The 23,093-nt window shown below is 61.9% G+C and overlaps 3 protein-coding genes across 15 annotated transcripts; 2 read left to right on the top strand and 1 right to left on the bottom strand.

The window, feature by feature from the left end:
* Positions 1-1,056: 1,056 nt before the first annotated feature.
* On the top strand, positions 1,057-3,062 carry NPFF (neuropeptide FF-amide peptide precursor). Of its 2 annotated transcripts, none has more exons than XM_089308441.1 (3): positions 1,057-2,506; positions 2,590-2,757; positions 2,846-3,062. In XM_089308441.1, exons 1-3 carry the CDS (start codon positions 2,169-2,171, stop codon positions 2,961-2,963), a joined length of 624 nt encoding a protein of 207 aa, XP_089164567.1. In that variant the 5' UTR covers positions 1,057-2,168; the 3' UTR covers positions 2,964-3,062. The 2 variants fall into 2 exon arrangements, with proteins under 2 accessions (XP_089164567.1, XP_002711071.2); XM_002711025.6 differs by having other exon boundaries at positions 1,152-2,483; positions 2,636-2,757.
* Positions 3,063-3,267: 205 nt separating this feature from the next.
* On the bottom strand, positions 3,268-7,759 carry TARBP2 (TARBP2 subunit of RISC loading complex). Of its 6 annotated transcripts, none has more exons than XM_002711024.6 (9): positions 7,343-7,759; positions 6,630-6,799; positions 5,914-6,016; positions 5,375-5,470; positions 4,896-4,968; positions 4,590-4,707; positions 4,198-4,325; positions 3,799-4,000; positions 3,268-3,682 (listed from the first exon to the last, which is right to left on the bottom strand). In XM_002711024.6, the coding sequence occupies exons 1-9, from the start codon at positions 7,393-7,395 to the stop codon at positions 3,525-3,527; spliced, it is 1,101 nt and encodes a 366-aa protein (XP_002711070.1). In that variant the 5' UTR covers positions 7,396-7,759; the 3' UTR covers positions 3,268-3,524. The 6 variants fall into 6 exon arrangements, with proteins under 6 accessions (XP_002711070.1, XP_089164561.1, XP_008254761.1 ...); XM_089308435.1 differs by having other exon boundaries at positions 5,375-5,453; positions 7,343-7,518; XM_008256539.5 differs by lacking the exon at positions 7,343-7,759 and adding an exon at positions 7,096-7,234.
* MAP3K12 (mitogen-activated protein kinase kinase kinase 12) lies at positions 7,627-22,690 on the top strand. 7 transcript variants are annotated; one of them, XR_516706.5, is made up of 15 exons: positions 8,682-8,829; positions 17,190-17,672; positions 17,810-17,993; positions 18,164-18,355; positions 18,472-18,630; positions 18,735-18,893; positions 19,508-19,616; positions 19,731-19,840; positions 19,941-20,057; positions 20,154-20,291; positions 20,392-21,016; positions 21,177-21,247; positions 21,334-21,407; positions 21,506-21,607; positions 21,967-22,690. XR_516706.5 is itself a non-coding variant. In XM_051845554.3 (14 exons), exons 2-14 carry the CDS (start codon positions 17,228-17,230, stop codon positions 22,063-22,065), a joined length of 2,682 nt encoding a protein of 893 aa, XP_051701514.1. In that variant the 5' UTR covers positions 7,627-7,765; positions 17,190-17,227; the 3' UTR covers positions 22,066-22,690. The 7 variants fall into 7 exon arrangements, 5 of the variants coding, with proteins under 5 accessions (XP_051701514.1, XP_008254758.1, XP_008254757.1 ...); XR_516707.5 differs by having other exon boundaries at positions 21,506-21,599; positions 21,967-22,102; XM_051845554.3 differs by lacking the exon at positions 8,682-8,829 and adding an exon at positions 7,627-7,765 and having other exon boundaries at positions 21,334-21,607.
* The last annotated feature ends 403 nt before the right edge of the window (positions 22,691-23,093 follow it).

Here is a 23,093-nt window from a genome sequence, read left to right as displayed (position 1 = left end):
GCAGTGAGTGAGTGCCGAGTGCCCACGCCACGCCGCGCCACGTGGGAGGCCAGGATGCCTCATTTGCTGATGAGGAACCGAGGGTCAGAGTCACAGGGCGAGAGCGAGGGTTAAAACGGGGTTCCGTCTGACCCAGACCCGCATTCTCACCCCTGTGCGAGGCGGGCGCCACTGCCCACCAATGGGCTGTGCTGTCTCCCACAGACTGGGTGCATAACCACAAGTTAGGATGGTGACACCTGCCTGTCAGGATTGGGACCACATGGGACAGAGCCCACACAAGGTGCGGCCTGGCTTTCTGCCGTGGCAGAAACACAGGATCTGGAACATCCAGATCGAAACCTCCAATCTCCACCTCTGAAGTCTAAGTTGGTTCCTAGATGCCTTGCTTTCAAGAGAGGGGCATCTGCCATTGAGCGAGGAAGACAGTGGAGTGGATTCAAACGTGAGAGGAAAGCCCTCAAAGAGCAAGCGCCCTGGCCGGAGCCACAGGAGGCGGCGGGCGTCCCCGCACTAGCGTGCACCTGCAGGAGCTGGTGAGTTCCAGGCGCTGGCGCGCAGCTAACGCTTTGAGGATGCATCAGCCACATCCAATGCTGAGCGGATCACAGAAGTTGCCTCATGACGCGCACCCTGGCGAGTAGCTCCTTTTATTTAACCTCCCCGCGTTTCAGGACAAGCAGCTGAAGTGCACAGAGGTAGAGCCAGCCTGTCCACGGCTCAGCCAAAGGCTTCCTGTGCAGACCAGGGAACCTCACTGGTGCGGGGCTCGGGAGGATGCTCGGGTTAGAAGGAAGCTGCACCACAACCCTGAGTGGCAGTTCTCATGCTTCCCAAGCAGGACTGCTTTATGGTATTATTTACTTTGTTTACTTGAGAGGCAGAAACACACAGACCCAGTTTCCATCTACTAGTTCCCTCCCTCCCCAAATGCCTGCAATGGCTAGTGCTGGGCCAGGCCAAAGCCAGAAGCCAGAAACTCAACCCGGGTCCCCCACGTGGGTGGCAGGGACCCAAGTACTTGAGCCACCACCTGCTGCCTCCCAGGTTGCACACTAGCAGGAAGCCGGAATTAGGAGTGAGGCTGATGGGCCAGCGCGCAGTGGATCACTTGGTTAACCCTCTGCCTGCGGTGCCGGGTTCCAGTCCCAGTTGCTCCTCTTCCAGTCCAGCTCTCTGCTGTGGCCCGGAAAGGCAGTGGAGGATGGTCCAAGTGCTTGGGCCCTGCACCCGCATGGGAGACCAGGAGGAAGCACTAGGCTCCTGGCTTCAGATCGGCGCAGTGCTGGCCTAGTGGCCATTTGAGGAGTCAACCAACGGAGGGAAGACCTTTCTCTCTCTCTCTGTCTATAACTCTACCTGTCAAATTAAAAAAAAAAAAAAAAAAAAAGAGTGAGGCTGGGGATCAAACTCAGGCTCCCCGATACAGGACTTGAGCATCTCAACTGCTCAGCCAGTAGGAAGCTGGTCACCTTCCTACTCCGATACACCAGAGAGCCAGGCCAGGGAGACGCTGTAGTGACACAGGGAGGTGGGACCGAGGGCAGTCCAGCCCTATGGTGTCCCTCCTGCCCCTCTGGGGCTCCGGAGTCAGGGCCTTGGGACCCCTCCATCCTGCCTCACCATCCAGGTGCCCCTGCAAAGAGCTCCTTCTGGAAAACAAAGTGGCCAAGCACTTGGCAGTGCAGAGCAACGGCCACAAGATGGCAGCAGTGCTCCAGCTGCCGCAGGTAGCTCCGTGGGAGGCCAGTCCCAAGCAGTGCTCAGCGGCGGCAAACTTGCCTGCCACCAGGGTTTGAAGCCACCCCGACTCTGAGCTCCAAAACTGTCTCGTCGTCTCCTTCTCTGGTCTCACTTTTCTACCTACAGGCAAATGTGAGAGTGATGATTCCAGCTTAACCTTCCAAGCGGCACACAGGGTGTGATCCTGACGCCCGCCCCTTCCCCTGGCCAGTTCTCTTTCCCTGGGACTCCAGGACACCATACCCAGCCCCTCTGACAGGGGTTTCTCTGTGCTTTCGTGTACGAGTTAGGGAGAGATGGGAGGTGATCGAGTGAAGCTCTCCAACCTGTTGAGGGATTGGGGGTTCTCACAAGGCCCCCCAGGGCCCGGCTGTGACAAAGCGTCTGCAATTAATGATGCGTCTTGAGCTCTAGAGACAGGATTTATGCATCTAATAAAGTCTGTAACTCCAGGCTTAGGGGCTGGGGGTGGGAGGCTGAGAGCAGGACGTCCTGGGGGGGCCCTGGGAGGGGATCCCAGGTGGCTCTTAATGGCGGTGCACACTTCCATTCCCCCCCAGGCTGCTGGAGGGGGTGGGGGCCAGAGGGCCAGCAGGTATAAGAGGCAGAGAGGCTGTGCCGAGGCAGAGGGCGGCATGGATCCCAGACAGGCTGTCGTGTTGCTGGGGCTGCTGCTGCTGCTAACCGACTGGGGCCAGGCGGAAGGACCAGGGGACCTGGATGGAGACCAGAACTTGACGGTGAGTGAACGCCCCAGCTCCAGGTCACCATCCTCCTCTGCCTGGGCACAGCCTTGCGCTCGAGGTCCTCAGCCCCCGGAAGCCACCCCCACCCCTGGCTCGGGAGCCCAGGGCACTGTGCGTCTTCCTTCTCCCGTGCCCCTCTGCCGCAGGAAGAAGACGGTGGCCCCGGCCCAGCACGAGACACCCAGCCCTCCAGGGTCCTCCTGCACACCCTGCTCCAGGCCATGGAGAGACCTGGCCGGAGCCCAGCCTTCCTGTTCCAACCCCAGAGGTGAGGCTGAGAGGGACACAGGCTCACCGGGGCGGGCAGCGAGAAGGGCCAGGGGCTCGGTGCAGATGACAGCTCTCTCTCTCCCAAGGTTTGGCAGAAACGCCCAGGGGCCGTGGAGCAAGCAGCGCCTGAGTCCCCGGGCTGGGGAGGGCCTGAGCTCCCAGTTCTGGAGCCTGGCTGCACCCCAGCGCTTCGGGAAGAAGTGACGCGCCAGCCCTCGATGTGTTTGCATGCAAGGCCCACGCTCAGAAGTGCCGCGTGTCCCCCGCCCCTCCCCGAATAAAGCTCTCTGCCTTGCGAATCCACATGTGTGCATCTGAGACTTTAAAGGGCTGGGAGGGAGCCCGAGGCAAACATCACTGCCCCCACCCCCATCTCCAAAACCAGACTCCAGGGGTGCAGCCAGCAGGGGTCCCCGAGGCCAGCGCCAGCAGGCCTGAGAGTGTTCGGGGTGGGGGGGACCGGGGAGCTAAGGCAGGGCGCCCCGCCCGCACGCAGCAGACGACCCTGTCGGGGAGCCAAGGAGCAACACGTTTATTTGGACTCCAACACAGAGCCCAGCCCCTCAGCTTCGTCCCCACTCCTCGCCACCACCAAACAAGCGTGTGGCCCGGGCCGGCGGCCGGCTGAAGCTGTGGTCCCTGGCGCCTCGCCCCCTGGCGCCCAGCCTCAAGGCAGGCAGTCTGTGTCAGAGGTAGCGATGGTGCCTGCAGAGGGCACCCGGGGGACACAGCGCGCGCGTCTGTGAGTCCAGGCCGGCCGGGGCTCTACTTGCTGCCCGCCATGATCTTGAGGTACTGCAGGGCCCGGCGCGCCGCCTCGCCCCGGGCCGCCTCCCGGGTGGTCGCAGAGCCGTGGCACACGGTGGCCGGCTGGGTGGACAGTTCCACCAGGCACTGGCAGAGCCCGCTCAGACTCAGCTCCTCTGCAGACCGAGAGAGTAGGGGGAGGTGGCGGTGGGCAGGGAGCGGGGTGCCCACATCCCCCTCAGGCTTGCTCTGGGCCGGTACCCACCGGCCCCCGCCCTCCAGCTCGCCATACCAATATCCAAGTAGCTGACATGGAAGGCCTGCTCCTCGGACAGCTCACTGAGGACGCTGCAGCAGGCGGAGCCCAGAGCGCTCAGGGAGCCCAGGGGGCAGCTGCGCAGGGACAGGATCTTCTCGCCCACAGAATTGCGCAGGGAGTCCCAGGTGCAGCCGGGGCCCCGGTGCCGCAGTCCGTCCAGGCGGGAGCCCACACCCTGGTAAGACGGGGACCGAGTGAGGAAGACACAGCCAGTGGCCAGGGACAGAGCGCTTGCTGTCACATGGCCATCAGCCTTCGCCACCCCGCAACCTGCAGGGTCCTGCCCCGGGGCCGGTGCACTTGGCCCAGGAGAGCCCTGGGTCCGGGCAGAAGACGGGCCGGAAGCAGGTGGCGGTGGCATCAGCTACTCACGATGGAGAACTGGTCATCGTCGGGCTCAGCCTCATTGCCGTCCCGCGCGTCCAGAGGCACAGTGTGCACTCGAAGCAGCATCTTGGCCGCCGCATTGCGCTTGGCCAGTTTTTTGGAAGTGCCACTGCCTGCGCGTGGGGAGAGGGCCACGCGGTTAGGACGCCGGACAGTGCTCTCCTCCCTCCGCCCGGCCCGTGCTCGGATCAAGGACCCCCACCCCACCCCGCCACATGCGCCCCGGGAAAGGGAAGCTCGGGGCGTGCCCAGGGCCCTAAGAACCCGGACAGGCAGAAGCGACGGGGGAAAGTATGCAGAGAAGCCAGGTGGCGTGAGGCGCAGGGCCGCCGTGGCCAGCGCTGGGGTGCTGTGGGCGCCCCCTTCTGTGCGGTTACCGATCTCAACGAAGCGCTCCACGCGGCAGGTCATGGTGAACTCCTTGCGGTGCGCCGGCCCCGACTCCTGGGTCACCGTGTACTCCGGCAGCCGCCAGCCCTTCTGCACCACCAGCTCCTTGGAAGGGAGACACAGGGTGTAGAGAGCTAAGCGAGGGCTCCTCAAAGCCAGGCACCCACCCACCCACCAGGGGAGAGGAAGGAGGGGGCATGGCGGGGGCCAGGGTGCAGGGCCCCAGCCCCCCACGCCACCCCACACACACACAACCTGCCCTCGTGACCCCGCTTCAAGGGACAGGGGCCCACCTGCAGAGCACCGACGGGGTTGCACTCGGACTGCTGAGGGGACACGGGGGGCTGCATCTCCACGGGAGGGCTCCTGGAGGAGAAGGTGCGGGCACACGGTTAAGGAGAGCGGTGCCCTCCACAGGCGCCCACGAGCCCGATCCTAGCCACTGCCCTGTCCCCCAGCAGGAGCCGGCGGCTGGCTCGCCCGCTTCCGTGGCCTCCTCTGGGTCCTGGGCCCATTTCGGTTCTGGAGTACGTTAGCTGTCATGGCAGCAGCACCGCCTAGGCCTCAAACATACAGACCACCCAGGAGAAAACGGGGCCTGGCCGAAAATCATCCATGCGCTTACTTAGAAGCCATGAGCATCGGCCGGTCCCTAGGGCTGACCGGCCAGTGCAAACTCTTCAAGCGTGTCCCCAGCCAGTCTCTGTTTACCCTCTGACCTCCGGCCTGACCCCCTCCTCCCGGCCTCGGGCAGTCAGGGGACACGAGATACCTGGTCAGGACCGCAGATGGGACAGGAGCGGCGACTGTCCCAACAGTGAAACCCGGAACCCTCTCAGGCAGCAAAGACTCTAGGGGAGAAAAAGAACTTCCCGAGGGGAAGGGGACCTTCGATTCGCACCCCCATGTCGGGGGAGGGGGGCCAGGTCCTCCCGACCCACCCTGCCCGCCCCCTCCGCCTGAGCCAGACTCCGGAGGCTCAACCAACAGCTCCCCTTCCCAGGATCCTTTGCTGCTCAGCACCAGATCCAAAAGGCCGAGAAAGGGAGCCTCAGAAAAATGATCGCTTCCTACCCAAGAACCACGGAACGACCAAATGCAACCCGAGCGTGTCAGAGGGAAGGACTAGAAAGAGGCAGCTTGTGGAGCCTCAGCCTCCACCCCAACCCCTCCCTAACCCAAGCCCCAGGCCAGAGCCCCAGCCCCTCGGAGGGCCAGCCGTGTGCCCCCCACAGCCCGTGCGGGCACAGAGGAAAGCCCCGGCGAGGCCGGCGGGGGGGCTCCCAGGAGCACCTGGCCATCCCCCCTCACCTGTGGTCCTCCAGGGCCGGCTCCAGCATGCTCCCCCCTTTGAGGTGTCTGAGGGCCACCTCAGCTGCCTTGTGCTTGGCCGCCTTCTTGCTGGGGCCCTGACCTGAGAGACGGGGCATGGGCGACACTGCAGGTCACAGGAGAACCAGCAGTGCCCACAGCGGGGGTCAACCAAGCTCCCCTGGGCAGCCCCGTCCCTGGCCAGACACCACAGGGTCTCCGCAGCTGCTGCACAGGCCTCCTTCCAGTCTCCCCACCGCCTGGACCTACGGCAGGCCATGCGGACTGCTGGGCTCCACAGTGCAGGGGAGAGCCCCTCTCTGCCCCACTGCCCTCTGCATGGCACCGTCTTTTCCCTAACAGACTGGCATGGATGGGAAACAGATGGAAGGCTCCAGAGCCCCAGCCCTGCAACACGGGGCTGCTACCACGCCCACTGCCAGCTTGGGCCAAAGTTTCTGATGACCCGGGATTTGGCACAGCCCCGCTGACGTCTCTGTCTCCCCCCTCTGACTTGTCCTTGAACCTGCCAGATGGCTGTGGCAGTCCTGCCCGCTGTCTCGCTCCCCCAAGTCCTCCCTAGCCCCCTCCCAGCGATGGCTTTTCCCCTGCGATCTCCCCTTCCCTCACTGGCTTCGGAGGACGGCAGAGACAGAACGCAGAGCAGTGGGGTCCTAGGCCTGCACGCCCCAGCCAGGCTGCCCAGCCTTCCTCACCGGTGCAGCTGGTGTCGCCGACGGTGACCCGAAAGGTGAAATTAGGCTGGTGGGCTTGGCCCTCGGCTTTGAGGAGGTCGTACACGGGCGTCTTCCCTATTCTGGTCCCATACTCCTGCAGAAGGCTGATCGGGGTCTTGCCCGGGTTGGCGGCCAGCATTTGCTCTATACTGAGGGGAGGGGCGAAGACTCGCATCACACCTCCCCTCTCTGCACCCACCTGGCCAAGCACTGCCGTACCAGCCCTGGGCACGAGGTGGGGAGGGGGCACAGGGTCCAGGGGAGCACAGCATCCACTGGCTGGCTCCTACGTGGAGGTGCAGGCTGGGAAAACAGTGTCCATCAGCCCGAGGCAAGTGGGGAACGCACTGGTCCTGTCTCACTCAAGGTGGGGGTCCTGTGCCCCAGTGCAGACTGGAAGTGCACGCCCCCTGACACAACTGCAGGCCAGGAACCCGGTACCCACCCAATGCACTGAACGTGGGGGCATAAAGCCCAGTGCTCCAGTGCAGTCTGGGAACCGAGCCAACCTCAAACTATTTAGGGCTGGAAGCGGTAGCCACCTCCCCGGTGCATGCTGGGAACCACTGCCCACTCCCCCAGTGCTTGCCGGGAAGAACCCTCGGGCCAGGTGCATGCTGGGGCCGCGCCACTACCCGCGCCGGACCGCCTCCCGCTCTTCGCCCTGCAGGGTTTGCTAGGAGGCGGCTCACCTGGGCAGCCCGCAGCCCGTGGTCGTGCCGGAGCCCTGCCCCTCTTCACTCATTCCCTCCTCCGTCCCCGCGGGCGCCACCGTGCCTGCAGCCTCCGCGCGCCCCAATACACCGCCGCCGAGCTAGGGCCGGGGCCGAGCCCGGAGTCGCGGCCGGCAGGGCCCGCCGCGGGGCATGCTGGGATATGGAGTCCCCCGCCCGCCGTCCTCCGCGCGGCTCCATCGGGAGGGGCGCGCTCGCCCCACAACCCTCCGCGTGGCTCGCTCTGCTCGCCGCACCGCCTTCTGGGAGGAGCGGACCTCCCCGCGCTCTTCCCCAGCTGCGGGCGGTTCGCAGTGTTTCCCTGTCGTCCCGCCTCCTTCCCCGGGCCGTGAGGCCGTGGACATGCGCACTGGCGAAGTGGAAGCGGCTGGAGGCGGGGCGGTAAGGGCTAACTCGAACGTGGGGCGGGGGGAGGAATCTTTGGGAGCCGAGAAAACTACAAATCCCAGGAGGTCGCGCGCCATCTTTGTCGCAGCTGGAGGGGCAGGGGCAAATGCGCACGAAAGGCCTCGCGATGTGATTGGCTGTCCCGATTGCGTGGCCTGCCCCCAGGCGCGTTGGGATTGGCTCCTTTAGGGGGGCGGGGACAGTCGGGGTGGCACCCCACACACACCTTGGCCCGCCTCTCTCCTGAGGAAAGGTGCTGATTGGCTGCGAGACGCAGCTGACGGGTCCTGGCTCTGCGGTCTGAGAGAGTGGCCGTACCTGGACGCGAGAGGGGGCTACTCCCTGCTCCTTAGGGCGCTGGGGCTGTTGCAGATGCAAGTCAGTCCAGCCCAGATTTCCGCCTCAGCCCCCAGCCTCAGAACCTGCTTCCCGTTCCTAGGTCGTCCCCCACAACCCCCACCCCCACCCACACCTCCCCGTTCATTCTGCGCGCTCCTAAAGCCTTTTAGAACGGCCTTCTAGAGCCGGCCAGGACACTGTGGGCCTGAGAATTGGGCTGTAGTGGGACCACACGATCAGATAACTAAGGCGCCTGGGCTCCTTCGGCTGAAGAGAGCCAGAGGGGACTCTGACCTCCTGAAAACGCGTGCACGGAGTAGTGTGGGTGCAGAGCCCCAAGTCTCACAACCACCCCCGGGCTAAAAGATGAAAGCGAGATCGTGTGACCTTGGCCAGAGAAATAGCACCACCACCCCCCCCCCCCCAAATTCTAAGGAGTGTTCTGGGAATGAGTCTGGGAAAAGATGTCTTGCCCCGGAGCTGGGGGGTCAAAGGCCCAGAGGAAGCTTGGGATGCTAATAAGGGGTCATCCACGAACACTGGAGAGGCATGGGGCCCAGAGCTGAGAGGATTCCAATTGGGTGGAACTGGAGTGGCGACAGTTAGGGGAGGCAGAGCTGGCTCGATGTGTGTGACGGAGAGCCGGGTCGGAGCGCTGGGGATCCCATCCGAGGAACTGCTCTCGCGGCGGGCAGGAAGCGATCCGCAAGAGGCCCGAGGTGGGACAGCCCTAGGACACCGCCAGCGGGCAGGCAGGGGGCACGGGCGGGCCGGGGACGAGCCTGGAGCGCGCCGGATGGCAGCAGCGGGCTCCTTTAAGAGGCCGGCGGCTCCAGCGCTGCATCCCCCGCTCAGGGCGTGTCCGTCCCGGGGGGCCAGGGGCGGGGGCCTCGGAAGGAGCGGGAGTTCAAGCCGAGTGGGGACGGGGCTAGGGGTCGGGGGGTGGGGGCCGGAAGCCGGGGCTGACATCCGTGCGCTCGGACCCCGCACGAGCCTCGCCGTGACAGCGCCCCGAGTCCGGTCGAGGGCAGCGGGGGGAGGCGGGAAGGCGGAGGAGAAGGAGGAGGAGGCGGGAGCAGCATCCGGAGCGGAGCTGCAGCAGCGCCGCCTTTTGTGCTGCGGCCGAGGAGCCCCCGAGGTGAGAGCCTGGCCGAGTGGTGGGGGGTGGGGGGCAGGCACGGGTCTGGGTCCTGGGATCCGGGCACCGAGGCAAGGTCGGGATGCAGATTTGGCGTGGCGGAGGGAGGCGGCGCAGGGATGCTGAGGCTGTTTGGATGGAGATCTGGGGACCTGGACCCGACGCCCGTGGGGATGGGAAGGAGGGAGGGATGCCGCGGCCCAGCCTGGAGCCCGAGGGCCCCTAGACTGGAAGGGAGGCTTGGGGTGGGGAGTGACTGGGGGACCGCCGTAAAGGACAGCGGTAAGGGAACAGCCTCTCTCCTCCCACTCAGCCTCTGGAGGGGAGGGAGGGAAGGCGGGGGGGGGCGAGTTTGGGCCCCTCCAGGGAAGGAAAGCAAGGACATGGCCCGATGCACCCCCTGCCTCCCCCCACCCCACTGAGCAGACTGGACCTGAGGATTATTGGCAGAGAGCACCTGTTCCCCGAAGCCTGAGGCCCGGCCCCCTCCCCTTGCGGCTGTAATGCCCTGATCCCCTCCAGCTGTGGCTTTTGCCTCCAGCTGCTGTACACTCCCCTCCCCCCATGCATAGGTGGCCTCCTGCTGGTTCCGGCTCCTGTGACTCCCCTAACCCATTTCCTCAGGTCAGGCAGGCCCTGCCAGAGCCTCCTCCCTCTCCCACTCACACTCTTCAAACTCATTGACCAAAAAATAAAGCAAGAGTCCTTTCCACGGAGGTGGAACTTCCTGATAACCTGGCCTTGACCCAGGGGAGGCAGGAACAGGGGTCAAGGTGGGAAGAAATAGGTGTTCCTGGGAATTAGGGGAGCAGAATCCCACCTTTCAGGTCCCTGGCGGGTTCCCCCTTTGGCAGGAGTGTAGGGGAGCAGCCTTCAAGTAGAAGGGAGTGCACATCGGGGCTCCCACCCAGCCCCCAGTCCTCAAACCACAAGGCCGACTCCCTGAGCCTGAGGGTCACAGCCAAGGCCGGCAGGAGGGACTCAGGAAAGCTGCCCCAAGCCTTCCTGTCCAGACACTCGAGTTTCTCTGGGCCTAAGGGCCTTGCTCCCTCTCCCCTCACTCTGAGGAGTAGAAAAGCCCTGTCCACTCAGACTGTGACACAGGTGATGCAGGAAGACCCCAGCCCCCCACACACATAAAGACAGGCGTGCTGGGTGCCCACCTCTTGGGGAACCCCAGCCAGGAGCAGAGGAGTGCAGGGCAGGAGGTAGCCTGGGTGTTGTGGGCTTCAGCTGGGCTCCCCAGTGCTCCTGCTGTGAGACTCTGCTGGTGGCTGCCTTGGCCAAGAAGGGGGCCCCAGTCCCCAGCACCCACAGCCAGGGCCTGTCCACAGCACAGGCCTACCTGCGAGAAGGAAGGGGTCACACAGTCTACCTTTCCCAGAGCCCCTGCTAGGGCAGGAGGGGACCCCTCCAGTGGAGCTGGGCAGAGACTGATCTGCCGCAGCTGGGCTAGGGCTGGGAGGAGAGGCAGTGCCCCTGACCTTACTCCCGGGGAGGGCAAGGAAGGCCCTGGCCTGGCTCCTGCTCTCTCTGCCCTCCTGTTTCCTCCCCCACCACCCTTGCCACCAATTATACAAAACCTGCCAGTTGGTGCCAGCAAGGTCCAGAACTTCCCGGGCCAGGAACTTTTGTGACTGTCTCCGTCATGCCCCCAACGAGACAGTCAGATGGTGTTGTCATCACCTCTGCCTTAGACATGCGGACACTGACACTTAATTTCTTCAAAGTGAAAAACTTAGTCTGGGGCAAGAAGCAGGACTTGAACCCAGGTCTGTCGGGCCCGGAGCCCGTGCTCTTCTGCATGTAGAAACGCAGTGTTGGCCGCTGTGTGACCGAGGTGCCCCTTGCTCATGTGGGGATACAGCAATTAAGCTTGGTTCCTCTCCTGCCCCATCCCCACCAGCTCAGGTGCCCAGACTTGGCCTCAACCAGTCTCTGAGAGTCTGGGGTCTGCATTTACCCAGGCACAACGGCCCCAAGCTCCTTTTGAAATTTAAAGTAAGTTTTGCCTTTTTTTAAAAAGCCATTGAAAGGGAGTACCAAAAATACTAGAAAATATAGTTAAACCAAAAGCAGAAATCTGAAACATTTAGAATTCTACCTGCCTAGATGTGGCTAAGCTGTGGTATTTGTCCTCCCAGCTTTTAAGATTTTATTTATTTACTATGTATTTGAAAGCCACAGAAAGAGAGAGAGTGGGAGAAAGAGAGAGGGAGGACGACAGAAACAGAGATCTACATACTCTGGTTCAGTCCCCAAATGCCAGCGACGGCTGGGCCGGGCCAGGCCAAAGCCAGGAGACTGGAATTCAAGCTGGGTCTCCCACGTGGGTGTTAGGGGTCCAACAACTTGAGGACACGCATTAGCAGAGAGCTGGAATCAGAATGGAGCCGGGAATTGAACCCAGGGACTGCAGTATGGGACACGGCTGTCCCGAGCAGCGTTAGCCACTTGTCTTAACCACTGTGCCAAACACCTGCTCATCCAGACTTCTTTTTGTTTATTTTCATCCACTTGAAAGGCAGAGGGATAGAGAGAGAGAAATTTTCCATACGCTGGTTCATTCCCTAAAGGCCCACAACAGCCAGGGCTGGGCCAGGCCAAAGTCAGGAACCTGGAGCTCCATCGGGGTCTCTCCCGTGCACAGCCAGTTCTTGCTGCCTCCCAGGAGGCACATTAGCAGGAAGGTGGACCAGAAACAGAGTAGCCTGGACTCCCAACTGTGGGATGCTCGGTCCCAGGCGGTGGCTTAACCTGCTGCACCACAACATCTACTCCAGAGTTTATTTTTTGCCCCTTTTTCAAGACTTATTTTTGTATTTGAAAGGCCTGAGTTGCAGAGAGGGAGAACTTCCATTCCATCCACTGGCTCACTCCCCAAATGGCCACAACGGCCAGTGCTGGGCCAGACCGAAGCCAGAAGCCTGGAGCTTCATCTGGGTCTCCCAAGTGGATAGCAGGGACCCAAGCACTTGGGCCATGTTCTGCTGCTTCCCAGGCATATTAGCAGGGAGCAGGATCAGAAGTGGAGCAGCCGGGACTCAAAACTGGCACTCTTAGCGGGGTGCCAGCATTGCAGGAAGCGGCTTAACCCACGGTGCCAGAATGCCAGCCCTTAGATTTTCTTAAGTGTACATCTAGCTCAGGAACTGTTAAAATATGCTGAACTCCTTCCAGGCTCCCCTAGGGGCCCCCTGTGACTTATCCCCCCTTCGCCTCAGACCTCCGTGGGTAGGTGGGGCCTAGCAGGGATCCTGGGTCAGTGCTGTGGCTGCTTAGAGGAGAAGACTCCAGAAAGAGAACTTGGCCAGGCTGTGGGGACCGGTGCAGAGAATCGGGCCTTTCTACGGTTCCACTGGAACCTGAGATCGCGAGGCAGACAGGAGAGATGGCCTAGGCCTGGGCTCCAACCAAGCAAGGGGGCTGGCGGGCAGGCGTCGCACTTCCCAACTAACCCTCGCCACCCACCTCCATAAGCAGACTGAGCGCAGACCTGGCTCCCAGCTCTGGTCTCTCTAAAGCCACAGTTGGTGCTTTTCCCCTAAGCTGTCCTGTGCCGCTGCCCACCATCCTGGAAGCAGTCCAACAGCTCGGGCTGCTGGGTGAGGCCAAGGACCTGTGTTAAGGGGTGCTGTCCGGTCTCCCCTTCACCAGAGCACGACACAGGGAAAAGCCAGTCCCTGGAAGAACACTGTGGCTGGGACCAAATGACAAGTTGCAGCCTTGGTCCTTGTCTGAGCCTGCTCCTCTCCCTCGCAGCCCCCCTCCCACGTGCACTCAGGAGCCAGGGTGGGGGTGGGGGCTCTGCTCGGATTTCCTGAGTGGCTGTGAGGGAGCCCAGGGTCCAGACAGATGGCCTGGCCTCTGAACTACCCCCTCCATGGCCTCAGGATAAGCAGCTTGGCCTTGAGAACCTGCAGTGGGGTGGGGGTGGGGGTGCTTCGAAGGAGCTGAGCAGCTTCACCTGGCCCAGCCTCAAGCATCCCAGGCTGGAGGAATGGGGTGGGGGGGGGCTTCTGCCCCTACTCCACCCTGCAGTTTTCTTAGGGGGCCCTCTGGGGGCGCCAGCAAACCTGCAGCTGCATTAGGGCCTCCCAGTGTCCAAGAAGCCCCTCCCCTGGCAGATGTGGGGTTCAGAGAGCATCCTGCCCCTTCCCTGGACCTGACAGAATGACTGACAGAGATACCCGCCGCTCCGATCGCATTGCAGCCCTTCCCCCTCGTGCTGCATAATTGATGGCCCGGGAGACAGCGCCCCTCCCCCCAGGTGACGAATGTCTGGGCCGGGGGCTCCCAGCCATACTATCCCCCCCAAAGCCCCGGCGCCGCCGGGGCACAGCTGGCGGGTCAGGATAAAGGAGCCGGCCCGGGGGTGGGGGGTGGAGCGGGTAGAGGACCAGGGCTGCAGCTCCCTGGGGCACGTGGCCTGCTCCTGCGCTGGGGGCGGGGTGGGCCTGGCCAGACCCCTTGCTTTTCCCTGGTCTCCCATTCCTCCAAAGACACACAGGTGAAGTGGCTTCTCTGGACACCCGAGGGGCCTCCGGGATGAGCCTGGTGACCTGGAGGGAGAGGCAGCCGTGCCTGACCCCGCCTTAAAAAGTCGGGGCTGGGGAGGTGCTCCCACCCGCACTCCCCGGGACGGGGGGGGGGGGCTCTGCTTTCCAAGCCCCCCCAGTGCAGGCTGCACTCCGCGGCGCCTCCCGCGGTTCCCAGCTGTGCCTTCGCCCTGGCCATGTCCTGCCTCCCTCGCTCTCCATTTCCTGCACCGCATCCCGACAGCCAAGCCCAAGCCCCTGCTCTCTGATACCCATCGCTTCTCCTCCGGATGCCCTCTGGCCCCTGAAGGACTCCCTTATCTGCCCCTGGGACCGCACGCGGCGAAGGCGCACTGGGGCCGGCCGCTAGCCGGCCGCTAGCCGGGGTCGCACCTCGGGCTCCGGACGCCCGAGGCCACCCCGGCACCGGCCACATGGGCCGCGCAGCGCGGCCCCGCCCCCGCGGCGCGCTCACGTGACCCTGGGCTAATCTGGTCCTGGTGACTTCACGCGCCTCGGGCCCAGTCGTCATGGTTACGCCGCAGCGCCCCGCGCTTCTCCGGGCCGCCGTGTCCCCTCCCCTGGCCCACCCGGACCCCCGCCCCCAGCCACGTGACGGCTGGGAAGGAGGTCGGGAGGGGGGAGGGGGCGCCGCGGCCGTAACCCCTTCCTCTCCGCTTGGTGGGGCTCCGACTCGGGCTTTGGGATCCTGGCCTCGTGGCCTGATGGCCCCCGCGGACCCCATCCCACCATCCTTGTTTCCAGTCCAGCACGAGCAGGCCAGAGCGTCCGAGAGCCCGCGGGCCTCGGTTCTGGACGGTCCAGGAAGGAAGCGCCGGCTTGGGGGCAGGGGGAGGGCGGGCAGGTGAGAGCCCCCGGCTCCTGCAGAGGAAATTCTGTGTGGGTGGGTGGGGGGCGCTTGGCTGGCCTGTGTTTGGTTTGCATTAGCTCTGGGAAGGGCAGGTATCTAGCAGGATGCCTTAGGGATTCCGGAGCTGGACTTGTGATTTCCGCTTTCTGGGTCTGTGTTGGCAAGGATGGAATGGGAGCGTCTCTGAGCACCAAGCTGTCTGCGGGCGCGCCCCGAGGAGGGACTGACCTGCAGCGGTGGGGAAGGCTCGTGAGAGTTGCACAGAGCACACCTGGGGGCTTGGGCTCACTGTGGCACCACAGGCAGGCCACTTAATCCCACCATGCCGTAGTGTGTAAAAGGGGCCAAGAATGCCCACCTTACTGCTTTGGGGCTCGAATGCACTGTTGTGCGGATTGCAGAGGCTAACATTCGCAGTAAACCTTATGCCCCCCCAGCTCAGGCTTTTTGCCTGTTGTAGCCTGGGGTGGGCTGAGTTTCTGTATGGCCTGCCTGGGGTCCAGCAGTCTGGAGGGATGAGGCTGGCGTGGCTGGGCGGACCAGAGCTCGGAGCCAAGACTACCAGGGTGAGGGCAGAGGGCAGCTGGGGTCTGAGACAGACGAGGGGGTGTGGCAAGTACACATTTTTAGAAAACTCCTTGGTGGGCGCCGCGGCTCAATAGGCTAATCCTCCAACTAGTGGCGCCGGCACACAGGGTTCTAGTCCCGGGCGGGGCGCCGGATTCTGTCCCGGTTGCCCCTCTTCCAGGCCAGCTTTCTGCTGTGGCCAGGGAGTGCAGTGGAGGATGGTCCGGGTGCTTGGGCCCTGCACCTCATGGGAGACCAGGAGAAGTACCTGGCTCCTGCCATCGGATCAGCGCGGTGCGCCGGCCGCAGCGCACCAGCCATGGCGGCCATTGGAGTGTGAACCAACGGCAAAAGGAAGACCTTTCTCTGTCTCTCTCACTGTCCACTCTGCCTGTAAAAAAAAAAAAAAAAAAAAAAATTTAAAAAGAAAGAAAACAAAACTGCTTGGTGGTAGTGGGAGACTTGGAGAGGATTGAAGAGGTCACTGTCCTGGGCCAGGCGACAACTGCTACCTGTGCTTGACTGAAGGCAGTTATAAGAATCACCTGAGGTGCCCGATGGGTGGGGCAGATCCCAGGGCTACCCTGCGCTAAGGAAGTGTTCTGTGGAAAGGCCTGGAAATGTACCTGTTCCCAGAATCAAGCAGCCTCGCGTCTCTACGTCATCGACACCTTACCACCGCTTCCGCTGTGGTTCAGGGGAGGGGCTGGGAGCTGCCTGGATGTGGCGGGAGATGGGCACTCAGGATGACCGCCGGTGGCGAGCTCTGGCCCACTCGGATTCCTGCTGGGTGGATTATCCGTGTGTATACTTGCAGAAACTCCGCCGTGGCTCTCCTGAGGTCACACAGCCGTTATTAAATGGCCGAGGCAGGTCTAGGGTTGGAGAGTTTAGAGGCTATGCACTGGGGCAGATCGCCATTGCCTAGAAAGCTGGGTCTTGATTTAGGGAGCTGCGGCTGGGGCAGTGGAGAAGAGAGAGAAGACAGGGCCTCCTTTGAGCTCCGAGAGAGCAGCTGTGATGGGAGGGCCAGGGGAGATGAAGCAGCGGCCACAGCTTGTTCTGCATCCACATCGAACGGTTCTGCCCCTTGCACAGAGCGTGCCGGGAGGGCGGTGACAGCACACTGAGCCCCGGTGTGCACCTGTGCGTCCTGAGCGTGTCATAGGCACTCACCTGAGTTCAGTGTTCCTGAGGGCCCCCGGTGGTACCCTGTGCCAAGTACGTGAGTGGAAGGGACAGGTGCATCACCTGCAGTGCTGAGGTTGAGACCTCGCTGTGTGACACACAGGCGTACCCGCGTATGTCAAGTGTAGTGCGACACAGAGAAGGGGACTGGTGCCTGCAGAGTCCGTGTATTTTACCAGCATGTGCCTGAGTGGGGCAGATACTTGAGAACAGTACTCAGGGCTGTTACCTGGATACCCGACTGTTGCTTGTGTCACCGATAGATGCCCGAGAGGAGGCCAAGTATGGCAGGCTCCCTCCTCACCCTAGGGGGAGACTCAAGGGTTATACCCAGAGCCGGCGCCGTGGCTCAATAGGCTAATCCTCCGCCTAGCGGCGCCGGCACACCGGGTTCTAGTCCCGGTCAGGGCGCAGGATTCTGTCCCGGTTGCCCCTCTTCCAGGCCAGCTCTCTGCTGTGGCCCGGGAGTGCAGTGGAGGATGGCCCAAGTGCTTGGGCCCTGCACCCCATGGGAGACCAGGAGAAGCACCTGGCTCCTGGCTTCGGATCAGTGCGGTGCGCCAGCCGCAGCGCACTGGCTGCGGCGGCCATTGGAGGGTGAACCAACGGCAAAGGAAGACCTTTCTGTCTGTCTCTCTCACTGTCCACTCTGCCTGTCAAAAACAAAACAAAACAAAAAAAGGTTATACCCTGTAGGGCTGCCCTGAGGCCAGCTCTCTGCAGCCTGAACATCTCTTGCTGGGGATGGCAGCCCTGACCGGCCCTTCCTCTGCGCAGGGCCTGCCGCTCACCACCACAGCGGGGGCACAGCCGCCATGGCCTGCCTCCATGAGACCCGCACGCCCTCCCCTTCCTTCGGGGGCTTCGTGTCCACGCTCAGCGAGGCATCCATGCGCAAACTGGACCCGGACACTTCCGACTGCACCCCCGAGAAGGACCTGACCCCTACGCAGTGCGTGCTTCGCGATGTAGTGCCCCTCGGTGGGCAGGGCGGGGGCGGGCCCAGCCCCTCCCCGGGTGGGGAGCCGCCCCCCGAGCCTTTTGCCAACAGCGTTCTGCAGCTCCACGAGCAGGACGCAGGAGGCCCCGGGGGAGCCACGGGGTCTCCTGAGAGCCGGGCGTCCAGGGTTCGAGCTGACGAGGTGCGGCTACAGTGCCAGAGTGGCAGTGGCTTCCTGGAAGGCCTCTTTGGCTGCCTGCGCCCCGTGTGGACCATGATTGGCAAGGCCTACTCCACGGAGCACAAGCAGCAGCAGGAAGGTAGGTGCTGTGCTTGCGGGAGCCCCACCTCCAGCACCTGAGTCTCTCCCTCCCCACGGCCCAGCCCCAGGCCCTTCACCGCTGCCCACCCAGTGCCCTGGCCCTGAGCCTTGTGGCACTGTGCCTCCTGTCCACAGACCCTTGGGAGGTCCCCTTTGAGGAAATCCTGGACCTGCAGTGGGTAGGCTCGGGGGCCCAGGGCGCCGTCTTCCTGGGGCGCTTCCACGGGGAAGAGGTGGCTGTGAAGAAGGTGCGAGACCTCAAGGAGACTGACATCAAACACCTGCGGAAGCTGAAGCACCCCAACATCATCACTTTCAAGTGAGGCCCCTGGCAGGGGCTGGGGGCTGGGACCCTCCTGGGCTGTGGGACCCAGCCACGTCCTTCCCTGAGGACACTTCCAAATGGCATGGGTGGGAAAGGGGGCTTCCAAGTGTGAGCCAGGTGGGAGCCAGGTGGCCGAAGCCTTCACACCACTGTTTGGCCCCCAGGGGTGTGTGCACCCAGGCCCCCTGCTACTGCATCCTCATGGAGTTCTGCGCCCAGGGCCAGCTGTACGAGGTGCTGCGGGCTGGCCGCCCAGTCACCCCCTCCTTGCTGGTTGACTGGTCCATGGGCATCGCCGGGGGCATGAACTACCTACACCTGCACAAGATCATCCACCGAGACCTCAAGTCCCCTAAGTGAGTATACAAGTGGGTGCACGTGGGGTCCCGTCTCGGGAGGGCTGCAGTGGAGCCCACACAGTCAGGGGATGTGTGCGGAAGGGCAGAGTCCAGCTGACTGCTCTCTTTCCCAGCATGCTAATCACATACGATGATGTGGTCAAGATCTCAGATTTCGGCACTTCCAAGGAGCTGAGTGACAAGAGCACCAAGATGTCCTTTGCAGGGACAGTGGCCTGGATGGCCCCAGAGGTGATCCGCAATGAGCCCGTGTCTGAGAAGGTGGACATCTGGTGAGGGCCAGGCTGGGCCAGGGGCGGGGGCACTTCCGGGGACTAGACATGGCGGCCAGGGCTTCTACAGAGAGCCCCTCCCAAGTGAAGCCCCTCCTCCTCAGGTCCTTTGGTGTGGTGCTGTGGGAACTGCTGACGGGTGAGATTCCCTACAAAGACGTGGACTCCTCCGCCATCATCTGGGGTGTGGGCAGCAACAGTCTGCATCTGCCTGTGCCCTCCAGCTGCCCAGATGGCTTCAAAATCCTACTCCGCCAGTGCTGGTGAGGATGGGCTCGGGCTGGGGAGCAAGGGGGTGTTGCTGGTGGGTAGCTGGCTCCTAGAACCCGGCCACCCAGGGCCTGAATCCGTAACAGAAAATCCCAGCTCCCAGAACCCAGGATGGAGAATGTGGGTGTAGCGGGCTGAGCTGGCCATAACCTGCAGCGGGTGTGGGCGACTCAGGCTGCCTTCCATTTGGAATGGGCTCATGCAGCCTCCCAGGCTGAGCGACTCCGGGCAGGTGGTATCACTTCCAAACCCTCTCCTCATCTGTGCGCCATGGGTAACAGTACCCGCTAACCAGGGCTGCTACCAAGCGCCAGAGTACACAGAAGGGGCACCGGGACAGCCAAGCCTCCAGGAGCAGGGAACCCGGACCCCCAGGCAAGCTTGAGGCCTCTCCAGCTGTGGTCAGGCATTTCCAGGCGCTTCCTTTGAAGGCCTTGGGGAAGAGTGTGACCTGGGAGGACAAGTTGTCACGTGGAATTGCACAGGTCTCCTCACTTCCACTTCCTAGCTGACAGAGTTCTTGGGGCACAGGATCGGGGTCTTGAGGACACTTTGGGCAGGATGTTCTAAGCTGCTATCTGAAACCCACCGCCCAATTTCCCTCCAGGAACAGCAAACCTCGAAACCGCCCATCATTCCGGCAGATCCTGCTGCACCTGGACATCGCCTCAGCCGACGTGCTCTCCACACCGCAGGAGACCTACTTCAAGTCCCAGGTGGGGGGGGGGGGGCGCCCGCCCCACCCCGGCCACGTGCTGTGGCGCTGGCAGCCCAGACTGTCTACCAGGCAGACAGACGCGACCCTCACCCCTCATCGTCTCCACCCCCAGGCAGAGTGGCGGGAAGAAGTCAAGCTGCACTTTGAAAAGATTAAGTCCGAAGGGACCTGTCTGCACCGCCTGGAAGAGGAGCTGGTGATGCGGAGGAGAGAGGAGCTCAGGTGCGTGCTCAAGTCTGGGAGGCGACTTGCCCACTATGTCACTGAGAACCTTCTCAGCAGGTGAACCTGGTTCACTGGAGGAGCTTTCTACCTGTTTCAGACATGCCTTGGACATCCGGGAACACTATGAGAGGAAGCTGGAGCGCGCCAACAATCTGTACATGGAACTGAATGCTCTCATGTTGCAGCTGGAACTCAAGGAGCGGGAGCTGCTCAGGTAACCCCGCCTGTCCTTAGGCATCAATTCCCCAAAGCCCCACCCCCACCCCGAGCTGAGCCCACTGAGCCAACTAAGAGGTGCATGGATGTTTAGGCGGGAGCAAGCTCTAGAGCGCAGGTGCCCGGGCCTGCTGAAGTCCCACCCTTCCCGAGGCATCCTGCATGGCAACACCATGGAGAAGCTCATCAAGAAGCGCAATGTGCCGCAGAAGCTGTCTCCTCACAGCAAAAGGTGGGAGTGGGGAGCTCCTGATGCCCATGCAGGCCAGCCCACGTTCAGGGAGTGCTCTGGGCACAGAAATGCCTTATTCTGATCCTCTCTCCCCTACCAGGCCAGATATCCTCAAGACCGAGTCTTTACTACCTAAGCTAGATGCAGCCCTGAGTGGAGTGGGGCTTCCTGGGTGCCCCAAAGGACCCCCTTCACCGGGGCGGAATCGCCGTGGCAAGACGCGTCACCGGAAGGCCAGCGCCAAGGGCAGCTGCGGGGACCTGCCTGGGCTTCGTGCAGCTGTGCCAGCCCATGAACCCGGGGGACCGGGAAGCCCGGGGTCCCTAGCAGGGGGACCTTCAGCTTGGGAGGCCTGCCCCCCAGCCCTCCGTGGGCTCCACCATGACCTCCTGCTCCGCAAGATGTCTTCCTCGTCCCCAGACCTGCTGTCGGCAGCACTAGGAGCCCGGGGCCGGGGCACCTCAGGGGCAGCTGGTGATCCTGGCTCGCCACCACCTGCCAGGGGGGACACACCCCCCAGCGAAGGCTCAGCCCCTGGCTCCACCAGCCCAGATTCACCTGGGGGAGCCAAAGGAGAGCCCCCTCCAGCAGTAGGGCCTGGCGAAGGCGTGGGGCTGCTGGGAACTGGAAAGGAAGGGACAGCAGGCCGGGGAGGAAGCCGGGCTGGGTCCCAACACTTGACCCCGGCTGCACTGCTGTACAGGGCTGCTGTCACCAGAAGTCAGGTAAAGTATGCACAACTCCCTGAACTCTAACTCTTCCCTGGGCCACTGCCATATTCTATTCCTGATCTAAGGCGCTGACCAACCTTCCTTTGCTCCCTTCTGAGGTTCTTAGTGACCTCTCCCACCTTGACCACAGCCCCCCTGCCCCATCTCCCTGCAGAAACGCGGCATCTCCTCAGAAGAGGAGGAAGGAGAGGTAGACAGTGAAGTAGAGCTGACATCAAGCCAGAGGTGAGCAATGGAGTTCAGGAGTGGCCTTGCTTCTCTGCTGCAAGGGGCAAAACTGAGCTGTAACCCACTGTCTCTGCAAAACCTAGGTGGCCTCAGGGCCTGAACATGCGCCAGTCACTATCTACCTTCAGCTCAGAGAATCCATCAGACGGGGAGGAAGGTACAGCTAGTGAGCCTTCCCCTAGTGGCACACCTGAGGTTGGCAGTACCAACACCGACGAGCGGCCGGATGAACGGTCTGATGACATGTGCTCCCAGGGCTCGGAACTTCCATCGGACCCACCAGCTTCTGAGGTGGTCACTGATCCCGAACCCAGCTCCCTGCCTATCCCACAGCAGGACCTACTCCGAGGTGAGCAGGTGAGTCACCTAACAGAGCCAGGAGCAGCTGCACAAGCCAGAGAGGTCCCTGAATTTAGGAGCCAGTTTCCTCCCACAAAGACAGCAAAAAGCCACGTGGCGGAATGAGGCCTGTAATATAAGCACTGGAGGCACAGCATGTACAAAGAGCAGCCAAGGAGGGATCCTCCGAGTAGGTGGTCTGGTGCTCAGCAGTAGCCTCAGCAGTTTGGATCCTAGCAATCAGTAAGCCGCTGGCTTGCCAAAAAAATGTATATATAAGCAAGTAAAAAACCCCAGTGCGAGGCCCTGAAGGAAATCTAACTTGTAATGCTGAGATGCTGAGCCCCACCTCACTGCATTTCTGCTCTTCCTCGCAGGGCCCTCCCAATTCTGAGGACTCAGACTGTGACAGCACTGAACTGGACAACTCCAACAGCATTGATGCCTTGCGGCCCCCAGCCTCCCTCCCTCCCTGAAAGCCACCTTATTTCCTGTACATAGAGAAATATTTATATAAATAATATATATGCGCCACATAATCAACAGAGAATGATGGGGCTGTCCCAGCCTTAAGTCAGACTTGAGAGAGACTGACCCCCCTGACCAATTCACCTGATAAACTGTAGGGACACTGGCAGCTGTCAAAATGAGTAAGTACGGCCCTGGAGTTGTGCGCAAGGGCAGACTGCTTCGCTCCGGACCTTCTGTTCAGCAAGCAGTGAGGCCAGAGAAAGCCAGGCTTGTCTCTGTGCACCTCTCCCCACGTACGGGGTGGGGGCAGGAGCAGGACCCAGTTAGACTGCACTTTTCTGTTTACACACTTTGCACTTGGGAGGAGGGAGACTCAGGCTGGGTCCTCCCCTCGGAGGGTTCTCAGGTGGCAATGTGACTCATTTCTTTGTCCCTCCGTTTCTCTGCCCAAGCCCTAGCCTAGCTTGGGGCCCAGGGGGAGGTTAGGACACTGATAGCATGTGGTGGCTCAGGCTGAAGGACTGGGGTGCTGTTTTAAGTCCCTGCTTTTACCTGGTGCCTGATTGGGGTGGGGACTGTCATTGTAATCCCTGTGAAAACCTTGAAATATAACCACTCCATGCAGGCCCAGCTGTTGAGGGTTTTCTTGGTGAATAAATGGGTAGCATACATAAGCCTGGGGCAGGCTTCATCTGAGGACTTTGGACAAGTGACTTTGCCTTTGTGCCTCTTTGCTCACTGAGTATCACATCAACTCCAACTTTATAAAATTGGCATAAATGGTAGCAGGTACACTTTTCCAAATCATTTTTAGTACAAGAACAGAAACAGATCTTAAATATGTTCTCTTGTTATCGAGAAGGACTATAAATGAAATAATTAAAAACAAAGAGACTTAAAATATGCAAGCTTAAACAAAGGCACAGACATTCCAAAGAAGGTGAATTCCAGTCAGACCCATGTACTCCCAACTTGTGTGTGACGAGCGTCCCCCCCCCCAACCTGGTGGAAGCGCTTGCCTGTTCTAAAGCCA

This window comes from Oryctolagus cuniculus, chromosome 11 (assembly GCF_051225735.1).
Source record: "Oryctolagus cuniculus isolate XC-2025 breed Fujian yellow rabbit chromosome 11, ASM5122573v1, whole genome shotgun sequence".
NCBI lineage: Eukaryota > Metazoa > Chordata > Mammalia > Lagomorpha > Leporidae > Oryctolagus > Oryctolagus cuniculus.
This window is presented reverse-complemented; position numbering and strand designations above follow the sequence as displayed.